This window comes from Tripterygium wilfordii, chromosome 18 (genome assembly GCF_013401445.1).
Source record: "Tripterygium wilfordii isolate XIE 37 chromosome 18, ASM1340144v1, whole genome shotgun sequence".
Classification (NCBI taxonomy): Eukaryota; Viridiplantae; Streptophyta; class Magnoliopsida; order Celastrales; family Celastraceae; genus Tripterygium; species Tripterygium wilfordii.
The window spans coordinates 8,053,187-8,077,412 of record NC_052249.1 but is presented as its reverse complement, the minus strand read 5'-3'; the positions used below and the strand labels follow the sequence as shown (position 1 = coordinate 8,077,412).

Below are 24,226 nucleotides of genomic sequence, written 5' to 3'. Positions count from 1 at the left end.
CAGGAAAGAGTGAATATTCGATCACAGGAAGAATACTGTATTGATACGTGACGTTGGAGGGTAATTAGTTTAAAATTTGATGAACCTTATGCTGTATATTGTTCAACACCTCTTAAGATTTTGCTTTTGAAAGAATGATTTGTTTACATCTGCGTGGGTCCCTTTATACGTAAAATAAATAGAAATCAGCGGCCTTTGATCGTCACACAGAACTCTAGATTCTTACCTTTTAAGATTGTGTTGAAAGAATGATTTGTTTACATCTGCATGCGTCCTTTATGCATAAAATAAATAGAAAATCATGAGGCTCGACTTTCACACACAACTCAGGAGTCTCCATCGTCACATAGAACTCGGGAGCCTTCCCTAAAACAACAGCAAGACTCTGATTTTATTTCTCATTCTTCCAGCCCCATCAAGATATAAATATACAAGAAATTGAAGTAAAAAAAAAAAATCATTTTGACTGAAAAGTCATCGTCTTCAGTTACGGAATCCACTCTCAACATTTCCATCATTGCGGCTGCAACTTCTCCTAAGCACTGCATCTCCAGCCTTCTCTTCCCTGCATTTCCTTTTACACATGAACATCAATGTAAGTAGTGAAAACAGAGAAGGGATCCATTGCTCAGCAAACAAGCCAAGCTTAAGCTGAAAACCCTTCTTTCTTTCTGGTAAGTAATTAAGCTGAAAACCCACGTCAGGCTTGGATATTTAATAGTCATATCAATATAACCTACCTTGAAAGTATGGTAATGCATGATTCATGCATGTGGGTATCTGGTGTCCTGAGAGGGGATGCTGAGAGCGGAAGAACTGGGAGATTGTTGCAGTTGCATATTTCAATCATGTAGCCATCAGGGTCATGGAAGAAGAGCTGATCAACTCTGATGCCGCCTTCTTCTACACTAGCTGTCACATAATCAATCTTCATTTCTTCGAGTTTCAGAACAAGGAGCCTCATATCTGAGCATTGGAATGAAATGTGGTTGTCTTTAGGATTGATCACATGTTTCTTCGCTGTGATGTTATCAGACTCCAGCAAATGAATGCCAATTCCGTAATTGAACAACCTGCAAGAGAAACAAATGCCTCAAGACCTTGTCATGCGGCCGGGCTTAAGCAAAGCATGAACTCTATTCGACTCTTCAATAAATGGAACAGAGTTTTAATGGAACAGAGATCATTGATTTGCTTTTGTGCATGCATGGAGTTTCTGTGTTTCCAATCAATCCATTTCAATATGAAAGAAGATGAATGTCAAAGGAAAAGCACATAAATAATACACAAACGAGGAGGAGGAACAGATACAGGCATACCAAGCTCCTTCAAAGTTGAAAGAAGAAGGCCTTTTGATGACAACAAATCCCAAGACATCTTCATAAAACCTTACAGAAGTGCTAACAGAGTTGACGACAAATGAGACATGATTCAAGGACAGGAGGGGAGATGTAGACGTTGTTGTAGTAGATGGAGATGGTGATGAACTGACCAACCTCTGTTGATCTGCCATCTCTCTCAAATGTCAAAACACAGGCTTCTCTTACTTGATAAGGTTTTTGTGAGACCAACTCATGAAATGAAACCATCACATCAGACTTTATAGCAAACCATCTTACTTGATGTTTTCGTTTATTTTGGTTGCATGATGCATGCTGTTTTCAATTCTTTTTTTTTTTTAATTCCACATGCTAAAGTTATATTCTACTACTGACAATTTAAATGTTAGGTGAAGACTTTACATACAATATGAAATTGTACATCATATATCATGACAACTTTACTCCTTTTACATAAAATAGAAGAGACACAACTTAGAATAAGGCAGGCATTGCCAATGAATACTGTGGAATCATCATTTGTTTTGCAAGGAAACCAAAAAGAATTGTGTGGAATCTATAAAAAAAAAATGAAAAAGTTTTTAAGGGAAAAAGAACATGCTAAATGCAAATTTTAAAAAAAAATATTGGAGCAATGAAAGCTTTGCAGGACCATCTTTAATAGATAAGGCATAAGAGACATCATACATCTATGCACTTATCACTACAGGTAACTAGGTTTGACAGTGTCCATGAGCGACTCAGTATTTTGCTCTAGAAAAAGAACAGTAATCATATTCTTTCAAAACAATTATAAAAAGAGTCAAGTTCAATAGGAGTGCAATCATCTCACAACCAAAAAACATATTCAAATTGATCAGGAGGAATGATGAATTCACTTCTTGGAGGAGTCAAGTTTTACCAATACCATTTGAGCCAGTACATTGACGGTTAAAGATTACAGGGGAAGACATACAAATAAGATCTTTCTTCATTAAAAAACAGAAAATAGAAAAATCCATAGACTATAGATGTTAATCTCCAAGAGGATCTGATAACAGATTGGTCAAAGAGATTCTTAACATTAATGCTGAGATTTTTATCCTTTAGTACTTTCCCTATCTGTTAAGATCCAGTAATTTAACAAACAAAACCACCAAGAAATCTGTTCAGGATATAACATGTCAAGCACTTATAGAAATCATGGAGAACTACTACTAGTCTACTAGGCATCAAGAGCTTACAAAGGATACACTATTCATTAAATCATCTGGTGTACCATATATGACTGAGATGGGTCACAGCATGAAGAACAAGATAACTGAGAGGAAAAGGGAATCGTCTTCAAAAATTGGAGCTTCACTGATATCCTCGGACACGTGAAAAGTACGTCTGGGATTCATACATTTAAGTATCCGATTCTTTTATTTATTATTTATTTACTCGACACGTCCACGACACGCCCGGATACGTTATTGGACCCTTCCATTGCCAAACAGAGACCAACCCCTAGCAAACATAGATCGACCAAAACAGAGATGAACGAAGACAGAGATCGACCCGCAGAGAGATCAACGACTAACACAGAGATTGACCCACTCAGAGATCGACAACCAACACAAAGATCGAGGAAGACCACGACTGCGGCGCAATAACGTATTGGACTAAAGATTTGGTACTTCCAAGTTCCTCATCGAGAGGACTTCATAGGAGAGAGGGAAGATGGAAGACTTGGTACTTCCCAGAGGCCCTTGTTTATTTTATGAATACAAAATAAACATTAATGGGCCAGATCTAATATTGGGCCAGATCCATAGGGGAGCTGTATTGGACTAAAGAGGAGGGCTTATTGTTTAGAATCTTGCGTTCATGTTAGCCTTTTCTGATTTCATTAACGTTCGAAATGTAAAGCCCAAAGCCCAAAGCTAAAGCTAATGTGTGTGTATATGACTGGGTTTGGGCCGTTTGGCAGCATATTTGAATACCACGTTTTGTGTTTAGGCTAGACGCAATGGGCCAGAAGTGTTTGGGACAGCCCAATCACACGTGACGTTGGACCACGTTCCCCAGCCCACGTTCTATCTCTACTCTATTAAATACAATAAACTGCATATATGGGTTCCTTTCACAAAAAATATATGGGTATTTGCTAATTTGATATGCAATATATTAATAAATTAACCACAATACTAATTTATTTTTATAAAATATATATTCATAATACATATAAATTAATCATTAAATAATATTTAAAATAATTTAATGTACCTTTCACAAAAATAAATAATGTAAATAATGTAATATCATATTAATATTAATATTATTAATCATCTAATATAACCATAATTTAGATACGTCAATTGCACCTCACAGCACCGCACCACAGTTTTAAAAGTGAGGCGTCAAACAACTTTTGCGTTCAAACTCACCTCACAGCACCATAATTTTATAACTCGCAGCACCGCATCGCACTTCACAGCAGTTGACAGCACTCCCAAACAGAACCTATATATAACTAGTGTGCAGCCCGCACGTTGCGGCGGGTATGTTATTGTAGCATTTTTGTCGTCAATAGAAATTGCCTGCATACTATGTCGTTTGGATGCTGAGTAGATAAGTCGTTGTCGGTCAGTTTAATTAGTGAGCTTTATTCGTGAAGGAGATGCGGTTTGCGACTTGGATGCTTATTGGGTTATTGTTGTTACTCTTTTATTCGTGATGGAAGTTGTTGCATGAACTTCTGGTAGCGATGACCAAAGGGGAAGAGCTGAACCAATGTTTTATACCGTGGGTTGTAAGATGAGAAATCATACTTTTTAGGTACAGATGTTATGTCACTACCATTGATGTATTGATGGCCAATGGCAGAGAAATTTCAACTATTTGAACCATATTGAAGCCTATAACAGAGAAAACACAGCAAGAAAATAGACGTAGAATGAAGGTGAGCACACACCGAAAATCAACCAAACAGTTTGAACTACTCAAATAAAATATGTTGATTAGAAACTTCATTAAATGAGAACGTAGCTTTGTGTTGTGATATAGGCGAAGTCAGTTAAGAAGAGAGAACAGTCTACTTCAATAGTAGGAATTCACTTTTGTCTCATATTTTTAAATAGGGAAAAGATCAACAAACCGGTGTACATGAAATAGAGGAAGACATAAGAGGATAGAAAACACAAAAACCAAACTACAAGAAACAACATTGTCGAAGGCGTGACAAAGCAAGCTGAAGGAGCTTGCCGAAGTCCAGCCAGTAGAAGTAGTGTTTTGAAGGCAATATAGATAAATGAAAATAATATGAAGCACATTATATAAGTAGCGGCATTAGGAAGTTAGTCCAGTAATTGTAAAGTCAAAGTAATTTATTATGGGAGGCAGATATTTGTCTTGATGCTTTTTTATGCAATAGACAGAGAATTGGGACGTTGATTTTGGGTTAAGTGTTAACTTTCAAAGTATATAATTTTTTAGGCGTACCTCGTTCAACAATCTGATGCTTCTTTTATAGTTGGTGTGGAGTGCGTCGGTTGAGATTTTCTTATCCCAGATTCCTTGTTTGATCTCCTTGTTTAAAATTTGAATGGTAACGATTCCTGTTGATCTTATGGTTTGAATTCGAACGCTTTGAATTGAATCCTCCTGGATTGACGTGAGGAAGCTTCTCTGTAGCTATCCTCACGTAAGGAAGCTTCTTTGAAGCTCAGACCCTTAGCATGTGTGTGCTGACTTAGTCTAGGGATTTTTACCCATCCACAATATCTATTGTTGAAGACATTGTATTCTTCTGCTTGGTTAAAATTTACAGGGAACGCTTCTACCAAAAGATGTTAGTTATAAATGGTCGTAACGACCATTTATTTTTTTACACACTATCATGTGCGGGAGTATGTTCTTAGATGTGGTCAAAATCCACAAGCAGAAGCATGCCAACAAAAGTTTAAAGTCCAAAATAGCGCACTTGAATTTTTAGTTGCCTTGGTCTGGCTTGTTTGAGTCATTTTGTTGGTTCGATTGTGCTATATTGGCCTTCGTCTAAGCTCATATGAGTGATGAATGGTATGAATTCCTTGCTATTATGCCCAGTTGGAGTGATTCGATGCTATAGATTAGTTGTCTCATTTGCTACATTGGATGTGATCTTATTAGAAGCTTCTAGGTGGCAACATTGCCTGTTGTCATTTCTTGTATAGTGCGCTTTAAATGCATCAGTGCGTGTCAATTTGATGATCTCTTGATGTTCTAGAAATGTCTTTTGGATAGTGATGAATTCATTGTGATGATGTGTGATCATGACTTTCCATTTGTCATCTGGATGGGATTATATATTGTTTTTACTTGTAGACGTTTTTTGGTGTTTTTGTTGTTTTGTCAACTATATATCAAATATATTTTCTTTGGAGATAAGTAATCGTCTGAGTAGTTGTTAGTGAGTGTCATTTGAGTAGTTTGTAGGGGAAACTAATAGCACATGGTGGATGAACATATCTTGAGAAAATCCTTTGGTTAGAAACAATTGGTATTAATATACATGACGCTAGTAATGCTTGTGATCGAGATTTGTTGCAATTTGTTTGATTTCCTCCTAATATGCTTGCTTCAGGAGCTTGGATTATAATCTAATCCAAAGAAAAACCACAAAAGCATGAAGAAATTGATGAGAGAAATGACCTTTGACAGACAAAATGGCCACACAAATCCAAGACGACACAATATAAAGGGAAATTAGATGTCAACATTTGCAAAGTGGATACTAGATGTTAGGGATGGGAAGGTTGCTTCAACTATCAGTAGTTAGGACGAGGAAGAGTCTCACTTAGTGAAAACAAGAGCTTAACTGCTTTTGGACTTATTCATGTAGATATTTGGGGTCCTAAATATTTTTTCATTGATGGTTATAAATATTTTATGACAATAGCAAATGATTTTTCAAGATCAACTTGGATATTCATGATGAAGCTAAATTCGAGGTCAAGCATCACATGGAATATTTCAATAGCGATGTCAAAATTCAATTTTAGAAGTAAGATTAAAATTGTTAGATCTAATAATGAACTAAAATTTAACATGAATGAATTATGTTGTAAATATGGAATAATCCACCAAAAAACTTGCCTCCTATACTCCCAAGTAAAACAGAATAGCTGAAAGGAAATAACAACTTTTAAATGTCAATAGAGTCATTAGACTACACGCAAGTGGTCTAGAGCCATGCAAAAGTTTCTGTATTCTTACTGTAGTGTTCTCAATAAATTGAAACCTTCAAGAACACTGGACAAAAAAATTCCATACACATTCTATAGGACCACAATCCTAGCTATCAACTTAAGATTTTTGAATGTCTATGTTATACTAAAATTTTAAGACAACAAACATCAAAAATTGATGCGGGGGCTAGAGCTTGCGTATTCTTAGGATATCTTTTCAATGTGAAAGGGTACAAGTTATTGAATTTATAATCCAATGAAACATTTACATCAAGACATGTAACTTTTCATGAAGATACATACTTTTCGCAGACAAAACAGAAGAAAGTCAAAATAAAAATATCGTTGAGGCGATTCGCTATGTTTGGTGGGATACCAAACATAGCAAATCGCCTCACCATTTGTTTGACCCATTCCATAGCCTTGAGTGGCTCACTTTCCCCTTTGTGTATAGGAGATTTATACTTCTCTAATTCACTCAACTCCAACAACTCTCGGCCTCCAATCCTCAGCTCCTCTTCCACCACTACCACACCAGATGTTTGACCATCACTCCTCATCTCAGATGTCTAGGTGAGTTGGGGAACCATTCTTACAAGTTGAGCCATAACTGCTTCGGAGACATCTAGTAAACGACTGAATATCCAAGGTTGCCATTTGTCATCTTTGTACCATTTTAGCTCAAGACTCTCAATCCCTTCTCTTTCTTGATATATTGTAACCTATTAATTAATGTTCCTTACAATCAAATGAGCATATCTGGTGAGCAACACCAAACATATAAAGGAAGTAAAATTTATTCCATCAGTAGAAGTCTAGTGTTATAGAAGACTAAATACCCATTTGTGTCTACGTTGGGCACAATAGAAACAGCGTTAAAAGCAATATCAACTGCGTTGGTCACAAGTTGTGCTGTTTGGGAGTGGGGTTAGGTGTATTGCTAATGGAGGTAATTGTGTTTGCACTGGAAGCTGGGTACAGGTGTTATATCAAAAGAAACCGTTAAAGACAAACGTCGTTTGACTTAAAAAAAACACGGAGCCATGCTTTTCGGCGTCAAGAAAAGTCAAGTTATTTACACCGTTGCCATCAAACAAAAGAAAACCTAAATCGAGCACGGGATAGAATCCACTCTTTACCACTACTGCTGAGGAAAGAACCCAGTCTGCAACAAGTCTCAACCGCGATTGTTTTAGGTATTTTTTTTTCGTTTTTTATATATTTGAACTATATCTCTTTATTATGCTTCATTCTCCATTCTTATACGAACTCAAAGGTGATTGATTTAGGGGTTTAGGGTTTGTTAAATGATTTCGTGACTTAAATTCACTGGTTTTTAGGGATTGTTTCATGGATTTCATAATTTGATTTATTTAGGGATTGTTTCATGGATTTCATGATTTCGCTACTTAATTTTCTAGTAATTTATGTGTTGTTTCTCTTTGTTTTGTGTTGATTTCGCTACAAATAGAAAATTGCAAGCTGCCAATTGTATATTGAAGAAATTTTCATATGATTCCTTTCCTTGATTCTTTCATAGAATAGTCTGTTATCCAGTTTTGACTAAAAAAAAGGTAGATTATTGACAATCGTGATGGATAATTAGGCTGGTGGAGACCATTGAGGTGTTACAGTAGTGTTTCTACATAACTTTGCAGTTCTTTGAGTTCTGCTGGAGGTGTTTCGACTTAGACATACATTTATCTTTGGGTTTGAATTTATGGTTCTGAAAAAAATTCCCTGGTTTTTTCGGTCCATTAATACCATGAGTCCAAGCAAGCATTAGTTAAAATCCTCACCATTGATTATGCTACTCTTTTATACGTATGATTGTATGAATACTACTGTGATTGCTGGTGAGACTCAGAATTGTATGAAATATATCATTCTTATTTTTAGCCTATTGTAGAATGAATCAAACAATTACTCAAGTAGGTGGAGGCTCAACACAAACTGACCCTAAACAATAGGATGCCGTATTGACAATAATTTTTGTTGACATATGTGTCGAACGTCCAAAAGCGACAATAGGCCAAACACTCATTTTTTCAGAGAGGGTTGGAAAAAGATCATCGCAACATTTAAAGGAAAAACTAGTAGGTCTTACAACCAAACACAACTTAATAACAAAAGGGATAATCTGAAGAAAGAGTGGCGATTGTGCGAGAAGTTGGTATTCAATGAGACAAGGCTTGGATGGGATGATCAACGTCATACTGTGTTGGCTGATAATGAATGGTGGGAGAGGAAAATCAAGGTATTTCATATATACTGTTAATTTGATAATCTTTGTTATTCATTTACTAACACTATGTTCCTCAATATTTTGTTGCAGGAGGATAGGAAGTGCGCTAAATTCTGCAACCAGGGAATCACAGACAGGGAGGGTTTGTAGTTCCTATTTAGAGGTCAAGGTGCTACTGGAGAGCATGCATTCAATCATGCTGCAAATGTTTTACTTGAAATAGTGGTAGAAGATAATCACATCATTGATGAAGGTGAGAGGGGAATTGAAGATCTTTTGATTTCCCAGGATGATGATTCAATTTATCCGGATTACGATGCAAATGGTGATGTGGCTGCAGATGTCTAGAGCACACCTACTCCACTAGCTCGTGCTAGCGGGAGGTCTACCACTCCAAGGTATCGCGTTAGACGCAAGAGGAAGGCTAGTGATGTGCAAGATGAGATCAATGCCTCATTAGGTCAGCTTGTGACTGCAGTGCAAAGTCCCACTTCAGTTGTGACTTCAGTCTACAATAATGGGGACATTGATAATATTATGCTTATGCTTGAAGAGTTTCCAGAGACATCAAATGGGGGACCTCTGCTAAGGTTTGCACTCAAGTTATTTGATAAGGAGGAAAATCGGGATTGGTTCTTGGGGATAGGAAGGAAGAAGTGGCAGCTGGAGTGGTTGCAATCAAAGTTTGATGAGGCTAATGGTGGGGGAAATTCGGGCTCCATTTAGCACTACATGCTGAAGATGCTTGGACATCTAATGTTTGTCTCTAATGTTACTATATATGTCAGGACTGTATCATCCTTCTAGTTAATGTATTTGCTGGATTAGTGATGCTACTATGCATCATTAGTATTTTCATTCATAGATTATTGGACATCTAAGTACTATTATGATTTATGGATTTATCATCAGTTTAGTTTATGTTTTATGGATATGTTATGTTGTATGGATGTGTTATGTTGTATGGATGTGTGATGCTACTGTTATGTTATTTTATTTTTATGTAGTAACTTTATATTCAAATGTTATTGAATATATACTTATATGGGATTTGTAATAGGTTATGGCTGATAATGATGGGGAGTGGGATGATGATGAATTTACTATGGATGCATGCATTTTAGGCGTGGTGGTAGCAATTAGTGAGCTAACATATTCTGCGTCTCGTCAAAAATGTTGGACATCTACATTGTCTGGTCATAAATGGATATCAGATTTAATTCGAGGTAATCGAATCAAATCCTTATTTTCGTTGAATTGTGCAATGAATTGTCAACAAAATATGGATTAGTGGGAACACGCGAAGTTGGATTAAGAGAGATGGTTGCTATTTTCATATATATGGTTGCACAATGGGTTAGTACTAGAGCAGTGCAGGATCGGTTTCAACATTCTGATGAAACAATTCATCGACAATTTCACAAAGTGTTGGATAGCATTATAAGAATGTCCAGGGATATTATGAGACTGAGAGATCCTGAGTTAAGCGTGACTCGTCGTCAAATCACAGAAAATGACAAGTTTAATTCATTTTTCAATGATTGCATTGGGGCAATTGATGGTACACACATAGCTGCAGTTGTGCCTCCTGACCAACGTATTCCATACATTGGGAGGAAAGAAGTGATAACCCAAAATGTGATAGAAATATGTGATTTCGACATGTTATTCACATTTGTTTGTGGTGGATGGGAAGGGTCGACGCATGATTCTCAAATATTCAATAAAGTCTTAACAGATGTACATAACAATTTACCTCACCCTCCTGCAGGTAAACTTTATGCATGTAGCTTTATTATTTATATTTATTTTTTTGACAACCGACTCTAAATTCATTTAATGTAGGGAAATATTATTTAGTTGATGCCGGATATCCAAATCAGAGGGGATATCTTGCGCCCTATAAAGGGCAGAAATACCACCTAGAGGTATTTCGAAATGATCCACAAGCCACAGGCCCCCCGAGAAGCATTCAACCATGCTCATTCTTCTCTACGAAGTGTCATTGAGCGTACTTTCGGTGTATTAAAGAAGAAATGATTGATCCTAACTCAAATGCCGTCATATAAATTTCGTACTCAATTAAAGATTATTATTGCATGCATGGCCTTGCACAATTTCATTCGAATGCACGTTATTGAGGATGAAGATTTTATCGCATATGGTAACGAATTTGTGGTCATCGGAAATGACGACGACTTTGGTACTCCGATGGATGTTGGGGAGCCTTTACATTTAAATGAAGATTTAGATATGAACACTTTACGTGATATGATTGCCGCGGAGTTATATGATGCATAGTTCAGCATAAAATGAACTAATTATATTTGATATTATTGTATAATATATTATGTAATAATGTATAAAATATATGTATTTGGTATTAATGTATAAATGTATATTTTTATTACAACTTATAATTATATCACCTCACCTCACCTCACCGTAATTTTGTTCATCCAAACGCTAAATTGGACATCAACTGACCTCACCACAGTTTTTTTTTGTTACACGTCACACACTTTTTATCAGCAGAACTCACTTCATAGCACGATAACTTTTTACCTCACAGCACCTCACCTCATAGCACCAAAATACAAAACACTCCCAAAGGGACCCTAATTGATTAAGGGAACAAATAGAAACCACAAATGATTCCACCAATAAATCCCTTTCATGACCAATTCAATTAAAAACCAAGACAGTCTCAAATTCTCCTATAACTCAATTGTTTAGGTGTAGGCACCACAACTTTTATCCAATTATAGGAGTCTCCACAAATGCACCTCACTCCAACTCCTACCCCACGTACGTACTGGGACATCACAACACATAATCACATCCATCAATCCAAAACAACCTTCCATCCAAACCATCTCCATCAACACAAATTATACTGAAACTCATGATGCATAAATTTATCTTACACGTGGATAATAAAGATATATCTATAAACAAATCATGAAACTACCATAATAGGAACCAGTAAAATATCGCAAACGATGACCCAGATAAGGTACAGAGGACGTACCTATCACGACCATTTAAAAAAGCCAAGATGAAGTAAGGAATCCTTACCTAAAAATAAATGTCCAAATCAGGGGTGGAAGTATCAAGGAATTAACGGTGATAATTACCCCCTTTTACATTTTCAAAAAATACCTTATACATACTCATATTTTGACTTTTGACCCTTTTAGTTTCTTAAGAAATACCCTATACATACTCATATTTCAATTATGCCCCCTTAATTTTAAGAAATATCATATACATACCCATATTTCAGTTATGCCCCTCTTCAAATCTCATCATCTTAAGCTGATTAGAATCTAACTGTGCCAACACCAGGAGCAAGACTAAATTTGTGGTAGTGCTCCTATAAAACAAAACCTTTGAATTGAATAATTATGTAAATATATTAAATAATTTCTCTTTATTCTCTCTCACCTCTCCAACTCTCCTGACTCCCATTACCTGTCGATCCCATATCTTAATTGTGCCTTCACAAAAGGAATATTTTTAGCTAATGTTAACTCATCATATTTCCACGATGACTTCAAAACGAACATTTTCAACACTTCGTCACTCTTTAGTAACAAAGTGCTCCCCTTTGCCTAAGATCCTAACTCCGCAAGATTTTTTGCCCTCATTTGTCTAAGATCCTGACTTCACCCCTGACCCAAATATTATTCTTCAAGATCCTTGTTAACCTCTATCGAGCAATCTACCCTGTTAAGAAAAATAAAACCCCCTTTGTCATCTCTGTACCATTTTAGCTCAAGACTCTCAATTCTTTCTTGATATATTGTAACCCATTAATTAAAGTTCCTTACAATCAAATGAGCATATCTGGTGAGCAACACCAAACATATAGAGAATCTGGGAACAATGATAGGAAGTAAAATTTATTCCACTAGCATGTCTATAGTGTTAGAGAAGTCTAATTCATTAAGGGAACAAATACAAAACCTCAAATGATTCCACCAGTAAATCCCTTTCATGATCAATTCAATTAAAAACCAAGACAGAGTCCCAAATTCTCCTATAACCCAATGCTTAGGTTTAGGCACCACAACTTCTATCCAATTGAGCTTCCAAATAGAAAATATGAGTATTTGTGAAGTGAATTTTACCTTCTAATAGTGGTAACTAATCAAACCATAAGAGTGTGTTTGGATTGAGGGATTTGGGGGAAGGAAAGGGAGGGGAGGGGAGGAATATTTTTCCCTCTCCCATGTTTGGATAGATAAAAAAAAAAAAAAAAAGAATGAAGGAAAGAAAATTTGTTTAATTTACTAATTTATCCTTATTTTTATATTAAAATATTATGTACAAGGGTAAAATAGGTATTTAATTTATAAATGACTTAATTAGTAAGAGTGATTTTATTTGCACACCAAATTTTTTTATCTTTACACCAATTTTATTAATTTTTTTATTGACATATATATCCCTATATGAAATACTTAATATGCCCTTAAATGAAAAAAAATAAATATATAAAAACTTATGGAATTAGAAAGTTATAAGTTTACACACATAACCTAAAAACTGATTTTTTGATAAAGTGCAGGATATATATCAACGGAAAGCAAAAATATATCTTGATCTTAGTGACATTGAGATCAATGCTTATCAACAGAAATAAAAAATACCTATTTATGTTTATTTTAGTTAGTTAATCCGTTGTTACCAATTTTTCTATTTATGTAGAACAATGGATCGAGTTTATGATTCAGTTGATTCTCTATGGAATCACTTCTCCTCTTAAAATCAAATTTTACATCCACCACCTTGCTTACTCTCTTGATCGAGTGTTAGCCTATTGTGTCGGTCCTCTTGTCATTTTATTGTGTAGTTTTAGTGTTGCAATTATATTTACTTCCCTTTTCTGTGTTGGGGATGGCACTATCATCTTCTCTTCTCCATTGTGTCCCTCAACCGCTTGGCGTCCATGGAAGACAATTGAAGTCTGGGGTCAATTATTGACACAGTTGTTGGAATTTGACTCTTAACTTTTATATTGTTTAAACTCTTGATGATTCATGAAAAACTTGGATGTCAATTGTAAATATCGACCATAGTTCTCGTTTAACAAATATCACCATAAATAAAATACATTTAGATTTAAAAAAAAAGAAGAAGAAGAAGAAGAAGCAAGTGTTAGATTAGTGGGTATGAGTTTGAGTGTAAAGATAACATCTTTCTATATTGAAAACTTAAATCAAGGGTATTTTAGGGTTACTAATAAGAATTTGGTGTAAACTTAGATAACAATGGTGTAAATTTATATATGTGTAAAGATAACAAATCTTGGTGTACAAATAAAATCACTCAATTTGTAATTCCTTCCCTCCAAATGACTCCATTTTGGGAGGAAGAATTTTGATAAAAATTTAATGAAATCTTTCATCCCTTCAAATCTCTCCTCTTAATTTTAAATAACTATCCAAACAAGAGAATTGGAAGGAACTCTCCTTCCCTTCCCTTCCCTCCAAATCCCTTAATCCAAACACACTCTAAGGGAGAAGTTGTGAACCACCACTGATTTGTTGAAGATTGTTTGTGAGGTACTGTTGTAATTGATGGCTTAAAGGTTGACCTTGAATCAAGAGGGAGCTGTAGAGGTGGTACCAAATGAAAATACATTGGGTGCATCTAAATACACATCCTTTTTACTCGATACACATGACCGGACCTCTATTTTGAGGTCCTAATACTATCTAATTAGGAGGTTCTAGTGTTTATAGTAATTCATTTGTGTTTAAATAAAGTAATTTTACCCTTATACATGTTTCCCGTTGGTTTTGCAGGAAATCGGGCTTAAATGACTGAATTGGGCACCTTTGGAGCTGAAAGAAGAAGCTGGGACTCAGCAGGTGTCCGGACACCTGTCCGGACAGTGGGTGTCCGGACGCCTCAAGTGCCGTCCGAACGCTTTCTTCACAAATTGAGACAGAGGCTTCAAAGTTGATGGACGCATGAAGTGTCCGGACACCCGTCCAGACACCTGTCCGGACACCACCGCGGAACTGCAATTTTCCTGCACAACATTTCAAGGGCATTTGGGGTAAATCATGTATATAACCAATGGGGAACGTTTGTATAAGGGTAGTTAGGTATTTTCAATGGTAAAAGGAGGAGAAAACCCTAAGATTTCTTCTTCCTTCACAGAATTCATCTCCTCCAACTTCTTGCCTCCATTGTTTTTCTCTCTATTTCTCTCTCTAAGTTTTTCTTGGTTTCTTGTGATTTCGTGTGTAGACATTGATTTTCATCTATAAAATTGATGTTTATGTCCATTATGATGAGTGGCTCAGTTCTCTTTCTAGTTTCTAGTCCCAAACGGTGGGTGCTCGGTTTCGATTACTTAAGGTATGCTCAAAGAATCGTAGCTTCGATTTCTCTCTTTTAATTTCGTGATAGTTGTGTGATTGGATCTATGAGAATGACATATTTGCTTGTATTCTTGGATTGTCTAGTCTAGGGATTGCATCTAATGTGTTCGATTGAGAATTGTTAAACCCATTGCATGATTTCCTTAATTAATTGAGTTTTTCATTGCATAGCTATTAATTATGTGTATTGATGATGGGGTTTTGGGTTAAATTAGGAATGTGCATGGGAGAGTTATGGTTAATTGATCTTTGAGTGTGAAACTAGGGTGTTAGCCAAGCCAAGCCCCAAGGGGGAATATTAATTCATAATATTTGGTGCTTATCCCTTTGCGTTCATCGTAGATTAAGAGACCCGATGGCCTACATGTATGAATTGAAGTCTTATAACCCAATTCTCTTTGCGTATGCATGATTGATAGTATCACACAATGCATTGTGTATGGTTGTGTGTGTTTGCAATGATACCTTGAGTATGAGAACCGAGTAGCCACCGGGACGGACTAGAGACTAGGTTTTTAATTAATTGTTTTAAATCCAATTTGTGCTTACTTTGATTACAAAATCGCTCATGCTACCGAGTCATTCAGCCCATTTCTTTTACTTGCTTTTATTTGATATTCATTGTGTTTATTAGTGTTAGCTAGTCATTTGCATATCATTCACTTCAAATTTGCATTGCTTCCTCGTGGATCGATACCGGACTTACCGGTTTATTACTTGACGATACCCTACACTTGGGGTAAGTACACACACACACACTTTGGTGTCGGTCAACACACACCTTGTTAAATGTGTTGATTTGACACTTTCATTTATGTCTCTATATCCATCATATCATCTCGAAATTTGTTCTTGCTAGAGAGAGACACACGAGACACGGAGACAGTTGTAGTGAGAGAAATCAAGGGGTGGGATATTGACGTTGACTTGTCAATAGAGGGTGTGGCCCTGATTGTGCCACGTGGATAGTTTTTTGCATTTTTGTTAAAGAAAGCTCTGATGTATACTTAACATTAATTTTATTAGTAAAATTAATTTATTAAATTAATTGTAAGATTAATAAAAATAAAATTATTATAAAATCATTATATTTAATATTTAATAAAATAATTATTTTATTAGTTTTATTAATAAAAATAATTATGTTTAAACTAAATTTTAATAAAAATTATACTTATTAGATTAAATTTAATATAAAAATTATGAAATCTAATATTATAATATACTTTAATTAAGAAAAAAAACGCGGAGGCTGCAGGTTCACTGGTTTTTATTAGGTGTTTATATTTTCTCGATCAATCAAATACTATTAGGTGTTTATATTTTTTTGGTACACTAATTCAAGCCATTTTTTGACGCTAAAAAAAATCTTTATTTTTCATGTATTAAAGCACTCACATCAGAGTCTATTAACAAATACTCTATTTAAGCATAATAACATTTGTTACATTACTAATCTTCTACCACAATAGTTTCAAGAGGAAACTTAGAACGAGTATGTTACATGTATACATCAAGTTGTTCCATATACGGTAAAACCCATGCAGCTGCGCATTCATACCTGAAGTAATTCCACTGAGGCATAATGGTAGGCATCGGGTAACCCCCAACTAAGGAAACCTGGACGTAGTGATTATTATTAACGTGTCTGATACTGTAGTGGAGGAGTTGATCGCAGTGGTAAATATGTGAAGCTCTGTGCAAAACTAAGAACGTGTAGTATGACATTGTACTTCGAAGCAATCAAGAGACCCATGTTTGGCATTGTCATCCAGTGTTGAACTGTGCTGCTCTATCTAATTCAAAGAAGTTCAGTGAGTTGTGAACACCTAATGCATGCCCTTCACTACCAAACATTGCAACATATTCATGCCATAGTGCGCTCAACTCACCTATCAAGTCACGACGAACAGTATCCCACTCATGTTCGCCAAAACTAAGACAAACAGCTATTGCCTGAAAGCCGCAATTTTCATAAGGTATTACATCTTGTACAGACCCAATGTAAGGATGTAATATTGGGGGAAACTGACGAACATAAATATGTTCATACGTAACGTTACTCGATCTGGAACTCCTTTGTGTAGGGAGTGGTGGAATACCATAATAGAGGGATGAGCAACTGTGTCTCCCTGATTGTTGGGAATCTGTATGAGTTACTCCACTTGCCTTTTTCTTCGAGGATCGGCATCCCATTGAAATACAGTGTCTACTTTGTTGGTATGATTGAAGAAAATCGTGTTCTACAGAGTCGGATGTGATAGGATTACAATGAGTATGTAATTCTGCTTTTTTTAGAAGTTCGGAACTTTTGTCATGCATAGTATATTATTTTAATAGTGGACGCATTTTTCGCATCTCGTTTCTTCAACGATGCCAAGATGTCTCGTGGCTTGACACGATCGCTAGACATATCTACCATTATCTCAAATTCAGAGTCAGAAAGGCGACCGACGTACGGATGCCCCTCCATATATGATGTCAGATGTAGTGGCATGATTGTGCATTCCACATAGCACTTTTACCATCCAATCATCAGCTCCACGTAGTTTCAATCCTTTAAGTTTGAAAGGACAATCAAGCTTTTTCGTGCCTGTTGACTTCGTTGAGGTTCTCTTCCTTCTGTACGTGCCACTGCGCTCGCGTTGCAACAATAATGATGAGCTCGATGAGCTTCTTGTAACGATGATGTATCCCAAATTACGTCCTGTTTCTTAAACCCAATCAATCAACGATTAACGTGAATCGAACACCTGAAAATAATTTATAACTGTTATAAATTTAAACAAGTTTGCTAAAGATGTTCAAAATAGAAGACATATTATTTCCCTAATTGTTATACCGCCTCGATTAAAAATTGATTTGTAACGTCAACTTTAATTTTCTCTTCACAATCATCCACAATTTCTTCTTTTTTCATTTCATTTCTGATAGAGAGGGAGAGGAATTCCAAAAGTGACCATAAGAAAAGAACCGTACAAAGACAGAGAAAGAGAGGAATTCCAAAAAATCCTAATTTTTTTTTTGTTTGGAAAAAGGAAAAAGATCCTAATATAAGGTTGTGGACGACGATAGATTGTTCCTTTTCTCATGTGCTAAGAGCAGGGAACATTGTAGCCGACTGCCTTGCCAGTTTAGGGAGATTATCTAGTTCACCCCTGATCATGGAGGGATTTGTTCCCCCATCTCTGAAATAGAAAAGAAACTGGATTACACAGAGAGGAAGAAAAAGAGCAATTCACATATTCTTTCAACATGTAATCTCAGCCCTTGATGCCTCCTCCAGTTAAATCTCTGCCATCAGTTACCCAAAACAGAGTAGAACAAGGTATGCTATGAATTAGGGTTTCCCAAATTTACAAGAGAGCAAATTACGACTTCACTAGAGAATGAAACTGAACTCAATTACAGAATGCATCAATACAGAAGCTACACCAGCTCAACTCAGTGTTCCACTTCCAAATCGGTGTTCCACTTCAATAACCTCCAAGAATAAAGTCTGATCTTACAAAGAAAAAAGAACAATGAATTCTGATACAACAATCAATTCACACCACTTTCATCACTTGAAATGTATGTCGGAAAAGAAAAATTGCACGCTCTAGAGACACTTCAACTGAAAACCACATAATACAATATCTACGGAATTGTCTGACCACATGAAATGATACCCCAAACCATGCTTCCCAATTTCAAACAACTGCCAATTCAAAATTGTTCAAAAATTGTTTATCTTTGAAAGTCCTAACGTTGTTTTCATTGCCAAATATGGCTATAAGGATGACTAGAGTTTTCCTCTTCCTTTGGATACTGCAGACTATCTTCCAAGCAGTCAGTCCGATAAAGAGAGTTGTTTGTAGCCCATTTGAAGCCCCTGAGAGACCAAATGCCATGTTTGTGAAACAGTTCCATGCAGGGGAATCCTTCTGCTCATACAAATAGCATCTGTTTGCAAAGTTCCAATCTCTACTTTGGAAATTGCAAAAAGCGAGAATCGTTTAGCATGATGCATCCCAGATAGAAAAAACCACTACCGGAGGCGTCTTAGGCTGCCAAAAAATTCTTCAAGTGAAGTTTTTATTACCTAGATAAAATTTAGCACTAATCAGATTGTTGCAATGTTGTCAAGTGCGCTGTACAAAGGCATCGCGAAGCAAAGCCAAAACGCAATTTAAGCGCATACTTCAAATACGCGAAGCGCAATATTCACAAATTATTTAATAAAAGTATAATAATAACAAATTATATATATTTCAGCACAAAAAACAAATTCAAGCTAAATTAAGCAATCATCATATGCAATTCCAAAGCAAATACAATGATAACAAAATAAAAATACGAAATCACGACTCACATAAGAAAGCTAACAAACAGTCAAACACCATAGTTGTCAATGGCGCAAGGCGCACTCAAGGCAAAAAGGGTCTTATATCGCCTAGGCACAAGGCGCACTTAAAGCGCACGCGCGAACAAAGAAAGAAGCAAAATTAAAATTAATTTTAATAATAGAGAAATTCAACATAACAAACACATAAGTGATAAGTCATAACATCAATCACAGTAAAAACGTTCAAAAATAAACTAAACTCATAAGTCATAATCATAATTCACAACTCATAACATATCTTAACTTCTAACAAAATAAAATTTAAAGTCAAAACTCATAAAGCACTGCAAAATTTCAAAAAAAAAAACTGAACTTTCATGATTTTTCTCTCTGTATTCACATTGTTGAATAGATAACTTAGTAACTTGCTACATACAGAGTTGGTTTTTTCCCCTTTCTATAGTTGTATTGTGCATCAACCTTTTCAGACAAACAAATTGCATCAAGCTTCCAAGGAAGAATGCAAGAGGCTATCATGATGATGATAGAAACTGCACAAGAATTGGATTGAAGCAACTAGAAATTCCATAATTTGACTATGTGGTCGAGACAATTGTATAACTTTGTAATTTGCCTTGCATCTATGAGTCCCATGAACTCAAGCCCATTTATAAGTGAAAATTCTGAAAAGTTTAACTCGCTTTTCCAGTCTAAATTACAGCTAAAATGGTTCTTTGAAGATAATACAAATAGTATAAAAATATGAAAAAGAAAAAGAAAAGAGCAACCCACCATGAATCGGGAAGAAGAGGAGGAGAAAGAGAAGCCAACAATGGTAGGGAAGAAGAGGAGGAGAAAGAAAGAATCGATGACTTACCTTCGGCAACCTTCCGTGTTCGGCAACCTTTAGAGAGATTCACTTCTTCGGCAGTCGGCACACAAAAGAGTTTAGGTTTCTTCGAATTTAGTGTTGTTTTTTTTTTTTAAGGAAACATCGTTTTTGGTTGTTTCCTTTAAAAAAAAAAGGTTGAGAAAGAGCACGAGGCGTTGCGCCTTGCGCTCCTCGCCTGAGCAGAGGCACTCGCCTAGGCGTCGCCTTTGCAAGGCCAACGCCTTGCTACTGGTCCAGGCGCAGGCACTGTGCCTCGTTGCGCCTCGTGCGCTTTTGACAACTATGTCGAACACACATATTAAAGTTAAACATAAAATCATTAGTTGACAAAAAAAAACTTAATTAAACAACCACTAGTCTACCAGTCATGGTCTCAAAACATCCTTAATCTTCCACGGGTCATCATCATCATCATACTCATCGAACATCTCTTCATCATAATTATTTCCACCAATATCTTCCTTCTCTTCAAAGTCCTCATCAAACTCTTCCTCTAAAATTTGCACCACTCTAGAACTAGAAGCACTTGATTGCTTTCTAGCATTTGCTTCGTTTAGTGTTAACTCTTGCTTCCCTAGCTCCTACTGCTTGTTACACAACATCCCAAGTCAAACTATCATTCTCAAACACGGTTCATCTTCCTCCGTTTCTCCCACCAACCATTCATTGCTATCATCAATATCATTGAAACAAATAAGATCAACCAAATCCCTCTTATCATACCGAGCCGTGCGCTCCGCCTCGCTTCTAGCTTAGGCGTGCGCATTTGACAACGCTTAATAGTTTTGTAAAAGATTCCAGTGAAAGGTTTCATTAACTACTAATTCATGTCGAGTAGACCTTGTTGTTGTGAGACTTCTTAATTCATGAATTGTAGGGAGGGACTTATGTCACCACAAACCGAGACTAAAGCGAGTGTTGGATTCAAGGCTTACATTCATTCACATTGGTTCATCCTGCTATGCCTCGCGCCTTTTGCAAACATAAAATAAACCAAATTTGATACCTGAATATTTGGTTTGATAACCGACTACTAATTCTTCTTCGCAAGTATGGCATTATTTTGAAATCTTCCATATGATGCTACCAATCTGGATTAGAATCCAAACCCCCTCTTTTATGGACCCATCTAGCATCATAACTCGCCCCTATCACTTGTAAGGAGTTTTTGATAAGTTTCCTTTTCTCTAGAGGGCCTAGCAGATTTTATCTTTAGACTTCAGGTATAAAGATCAGGTTCCAAGATAAGCCAATAGCAGTGAAAGTGTAGAGGCTCATTAACTGTAGCTATAATTATGAAGGTTTGCAGATGAGAACTTCCAGACTCAGCATTTGTATAAATAAAAGGGACACGCCAACAGAATCTTTTGAAAATAAATAAATAATTCCTAGATGATAATTCAGACAACTTAATTAATATAAGAAAAAAGTGGCCATTTTCAAATCCAATCTAGAACCCTTTGAACCTCCCACATCAAGCAGAATGCAAATCATGCAACCCAATATTCCTTTTGAAGGGAACCCAAGCAGGAATTGAGAGAAACTAAGATCTAAGAGGCAAACAATGCTATCGTTACAATTTTCTGAATTCTTATACGCCTGTGTTCTGAATCAAGATTTGACAACCTTGGTTCTTACAACTCATTTGCTCATTATATGCATATCCATAACTTGTAGTTGTATCACATATACAAAGGCTGTAGCCACGGACAACTACTTTCATTTTCCCCTTTTATTGCCATCTGAAGCAAAAGGTCTCTGCTTATTAAATATTACACTAATTCAGCTCGAAACTTCACATTATACTCATCATCAAAGCTAGCACAAGTTCTGAATGAGGAAAGGAACAATAATGAAACATACTATGATGCAAAGCATTAGTAATACAGTATTCAAAGTGACAGAAGCCTTACAAATACTCACAATGTTAGGAAACGGCACCATTGGAGTTAAACCACCTCCGAATAGGTCGTGGAGATTTCTTAGCATAGAAAGAATTCCATTCTCCACCATCCTGAGCATAATAGTCCATCGGATAGTCCCCAACAAAAGCCTCTTCCAAACCATTTGCATCCCCACAAGTACAGCCACCACAACAGGATTTGCCCTTCTGACAACCTGAATTTTCCACTGAACTCTTCTCCCACCACCCAGGTAAATCCCCAAGAGCAATCTCCGCCTCAAAGGGTGTCAGAAGCGGCTTCTGAAACGCATCCCCCCAGTCAATGGAAAGTCGTGGACAAGCAATCTGAATCCAAGCATCTACTGAGTCTTCAAACAGAGCAATCCTCCCAGGACTAATCTCCGACATCAAGATGACAATGTAATTAAGCCCTCTCTCCTTCATCTTCCTCTCTAGCCTCTCTAAGATTCTCGGGTTCCCTTGTCTCCCAAGGGTTCCCAGCACAATTCCCCAACTCCTTGCCTCCCCAGCCGCCCTCTCTATGGCTCCCTTCCTCGTCTCCCTCATCCCCTTGTGATCATACTCCTCCAAGAACAACTTCCCAATGTAAGGATCATACCTGAAAGCCCTAATACCTGGGTTTGCTATCATAAACGCCTCCAAATGGAACCTGCCGTCAGCCACAAATACCACAACCGTCTCGCTCTCAGATGTGCTCGAAGAAACCTTAACCTTTGGAGCTGTACAACCAAGAATTTCGCCCGCGGATAAGGGCTTCGATTGCGGAATCAAAACCATGAATCCGTGACTCTCCAAAGCTGATTTTGCCGCTCGTATTGCTGACGCAAACTGAATAGTGCCTGCAAGAACGACATTTTTTACATTCTCGGTGCCACCAAAGTTCACTTTGACGGTGTTGATGAGGCGGTCAACGTCGATCTTGATGTCCACGAAGACGTAGAGGCATGGAATCTTGGTGGCATCAATAGGTACTAGGCAGCTGTGGCCGTAGTGAATTAAGAGGTCCGACCCGAGCGCTGTTGCAGAGAGGTCGTCAACGCAGCAAGCTCCATACGTGACATCGCCGAGGACGAAGCAGTGGGAAACGCCAGCGTGAGCAGTGAAGATATCGGAGAGAATGAGGGAGTACATAAGGAGACCCTCTGGGAGCTGGAGAGCGACGCGCCTGGCGCCCGTGGAGCGAATGCGCCAAACGCTCTTGTGGACCTCGAAGTTGTAGTTGGCCGGCAATAGGGATATGGCAGCGTTGAGGGCGGCGTCGTTGAGAACCGAATCCGGTACTTGGTTTTTGACGAAACGTTTCGGCGGTGCTCGTTTCGGTTTCTCCTTCAACTGCTGCTGTCGCCCAATTTTCTCGACCTCCTCTTCCATCTCGCTGCGAAGTTCGAAACGAAGAGTACTGGGAGGTGTAGGGTTTTATTGCACAGAGCCAAACTCTGTTTATTGGGCTGGGGCACCCTTAAGAAGTGGTTGTTGGGCCAAGAGATCATAGAGAGCCCGGCCCATTGCAACATTTTAAAATTAGGGATTTTTGGAAGTCCGGGTACACCAGATTGTATTTAATTGTAAAAAGGTACACCACTAAAATATCATTTTAAAAAAATACATTGGGGACCAGCTTTTATCAAAATAACCTCAAATTTGATTTTCTCTCTCCACGAATTGCGATACAATAGTGATACTTTTAAACAGAAGATATAATTTAGTGTTCAATTTATATCTTTTGCTCATAAAATGATGATACAAATGTTGGAATGTAAATTTGATTGCATTACATGTCTTTCTGGTTCAATTGTATCATTTTAGTGGATTTTTTATGTTGGTGATACTATAGTGATACATCTCTGCAATTATAAATGTTTTTCCAGAACGAGCAAGAGAGGTACAAACCAAGAAAAGAAAACCAAAAAA

At 36.9% G+C, this 24,226-nt stretch overlaps 4 protein-coding genes across 8 annotated transcripts; 2 read left to right on the top strand and 2 right to left on the bottom strand.

The window, feature by feature from the left end:
* Positions 1-94: 94 nt before the first annotated feature.
* LOC119984057 (metallothiol transferase FosB-like) lies at positions 95-3,046 on the bottom strand. 3 transcript variants are annotated; one of them, XM_038827819.1, is made up of 4 exons: positions 2,573-3,046; positions 1,320-1,542; positions 741-1,073; positions 95-574 (listed from the first exon to the last, which is right to left on the bottom strand). In XM_038827819.1, exons 2-4 carry the CDS (start codon positions 1,511-1,513, stop codon positions 484-486), a joined length of 618 nt encoding a protein of 205 aa, XP_038683747.1. In that variant the 5' UTR covers positions 1,514-1,542; positions 2,573-3,046; the 3' UTR covers positions 95-483. The 3 variants fall into 3 exon arrangements, with proteins under 3 accessions (XP_038683747.1, XP_038683746.1, XP_038683748.1); XM_038827818.1 differs by having other exon boundaries at positions 1,320-1,537; XM_038827820.1 differs by having other exon boundaries at positions 95-565; positions 1,320-3,046.
* Positions 3,047-8,531: 5,485 nt separating this feature from the next.
* LOC119983420 (L10-interacting MYB domain-containing protein-like) lies at positions 8,532-9,500 on the top strand. The gene is made up of 4 exons (XM_038827107.1): positions 8,532-8,786; positions 8,865-8,916; positions 8,998-9,099; positions 9,142-9,500. Exons 1-4 carry the CDS (start codon positions 8,532-8,534, stop codon positions 9,498-9,500), a joined length of 768 nt encoding a protein of 255 aa, XP_038683035.1.
* A 337-nt stretch (positions 9,501-9,837) lies between these two features.
* LOC119983419 lies at positions 9,838-11,075 on the top strand. Its single transcript, XM_038827106.1, has 4 exons — positions 9,838-10,000; positions 10,066-10,545; positions 10,620-10,702; positions 10,863-11,075. Exons 1-4 carry the CDS (start codon positions 9,838-9,840, stop codon positions 11,073-11,075), a joined length of 939 nt encoding a protein of 312 aa, XP_038683034.1.
* A 6,991-nt stretch (positions 11,076-18,066) lies between these two features.
* LOC119984194 (2-(3-amino-3-carboxypropyl)histidine synthase subunit 1) lies at positions 18,067-23,734 on the bottom strand. 3 transcript variants are annotated; one of them, XM_038828026.1, is made up of 2 exons: positions 22,315-23,734; positions 18,067-18,360 (listed from the first exon to the last, which is right to left on the bottom strand). In XM_038828026.1, exon 1 carries the CDS (start codon positions 23,684-23,686, stop codon positions 22,319-22,321), a length of 1,368 nt encoding a protein of 455 aa, XP_038683954.1. In that variant the 5' UTR covers positions 23,687-23,734; the 3' UTR covers positions 18,067-18,360; positions 22,315-22,318. The 3 variants fall into 3 exon arrangements, with proteins under 3 accessions (XP_038683954.1, XP_038683953.1, XP_038683952.1); XM_038828025.1 differs by lacking the exon at positions 18,067-18,360 and adding an exon at positions 18,556-19,305; XM_038828024.1 differs by lacking the exon at positions 18,067-18,360 and adding an exon at positions 18,556-19,256 and having other exon boundaries at positions 22,315-23,732.
* Positions 23,735-24,226: the final 492 nt, after the last annotated feature.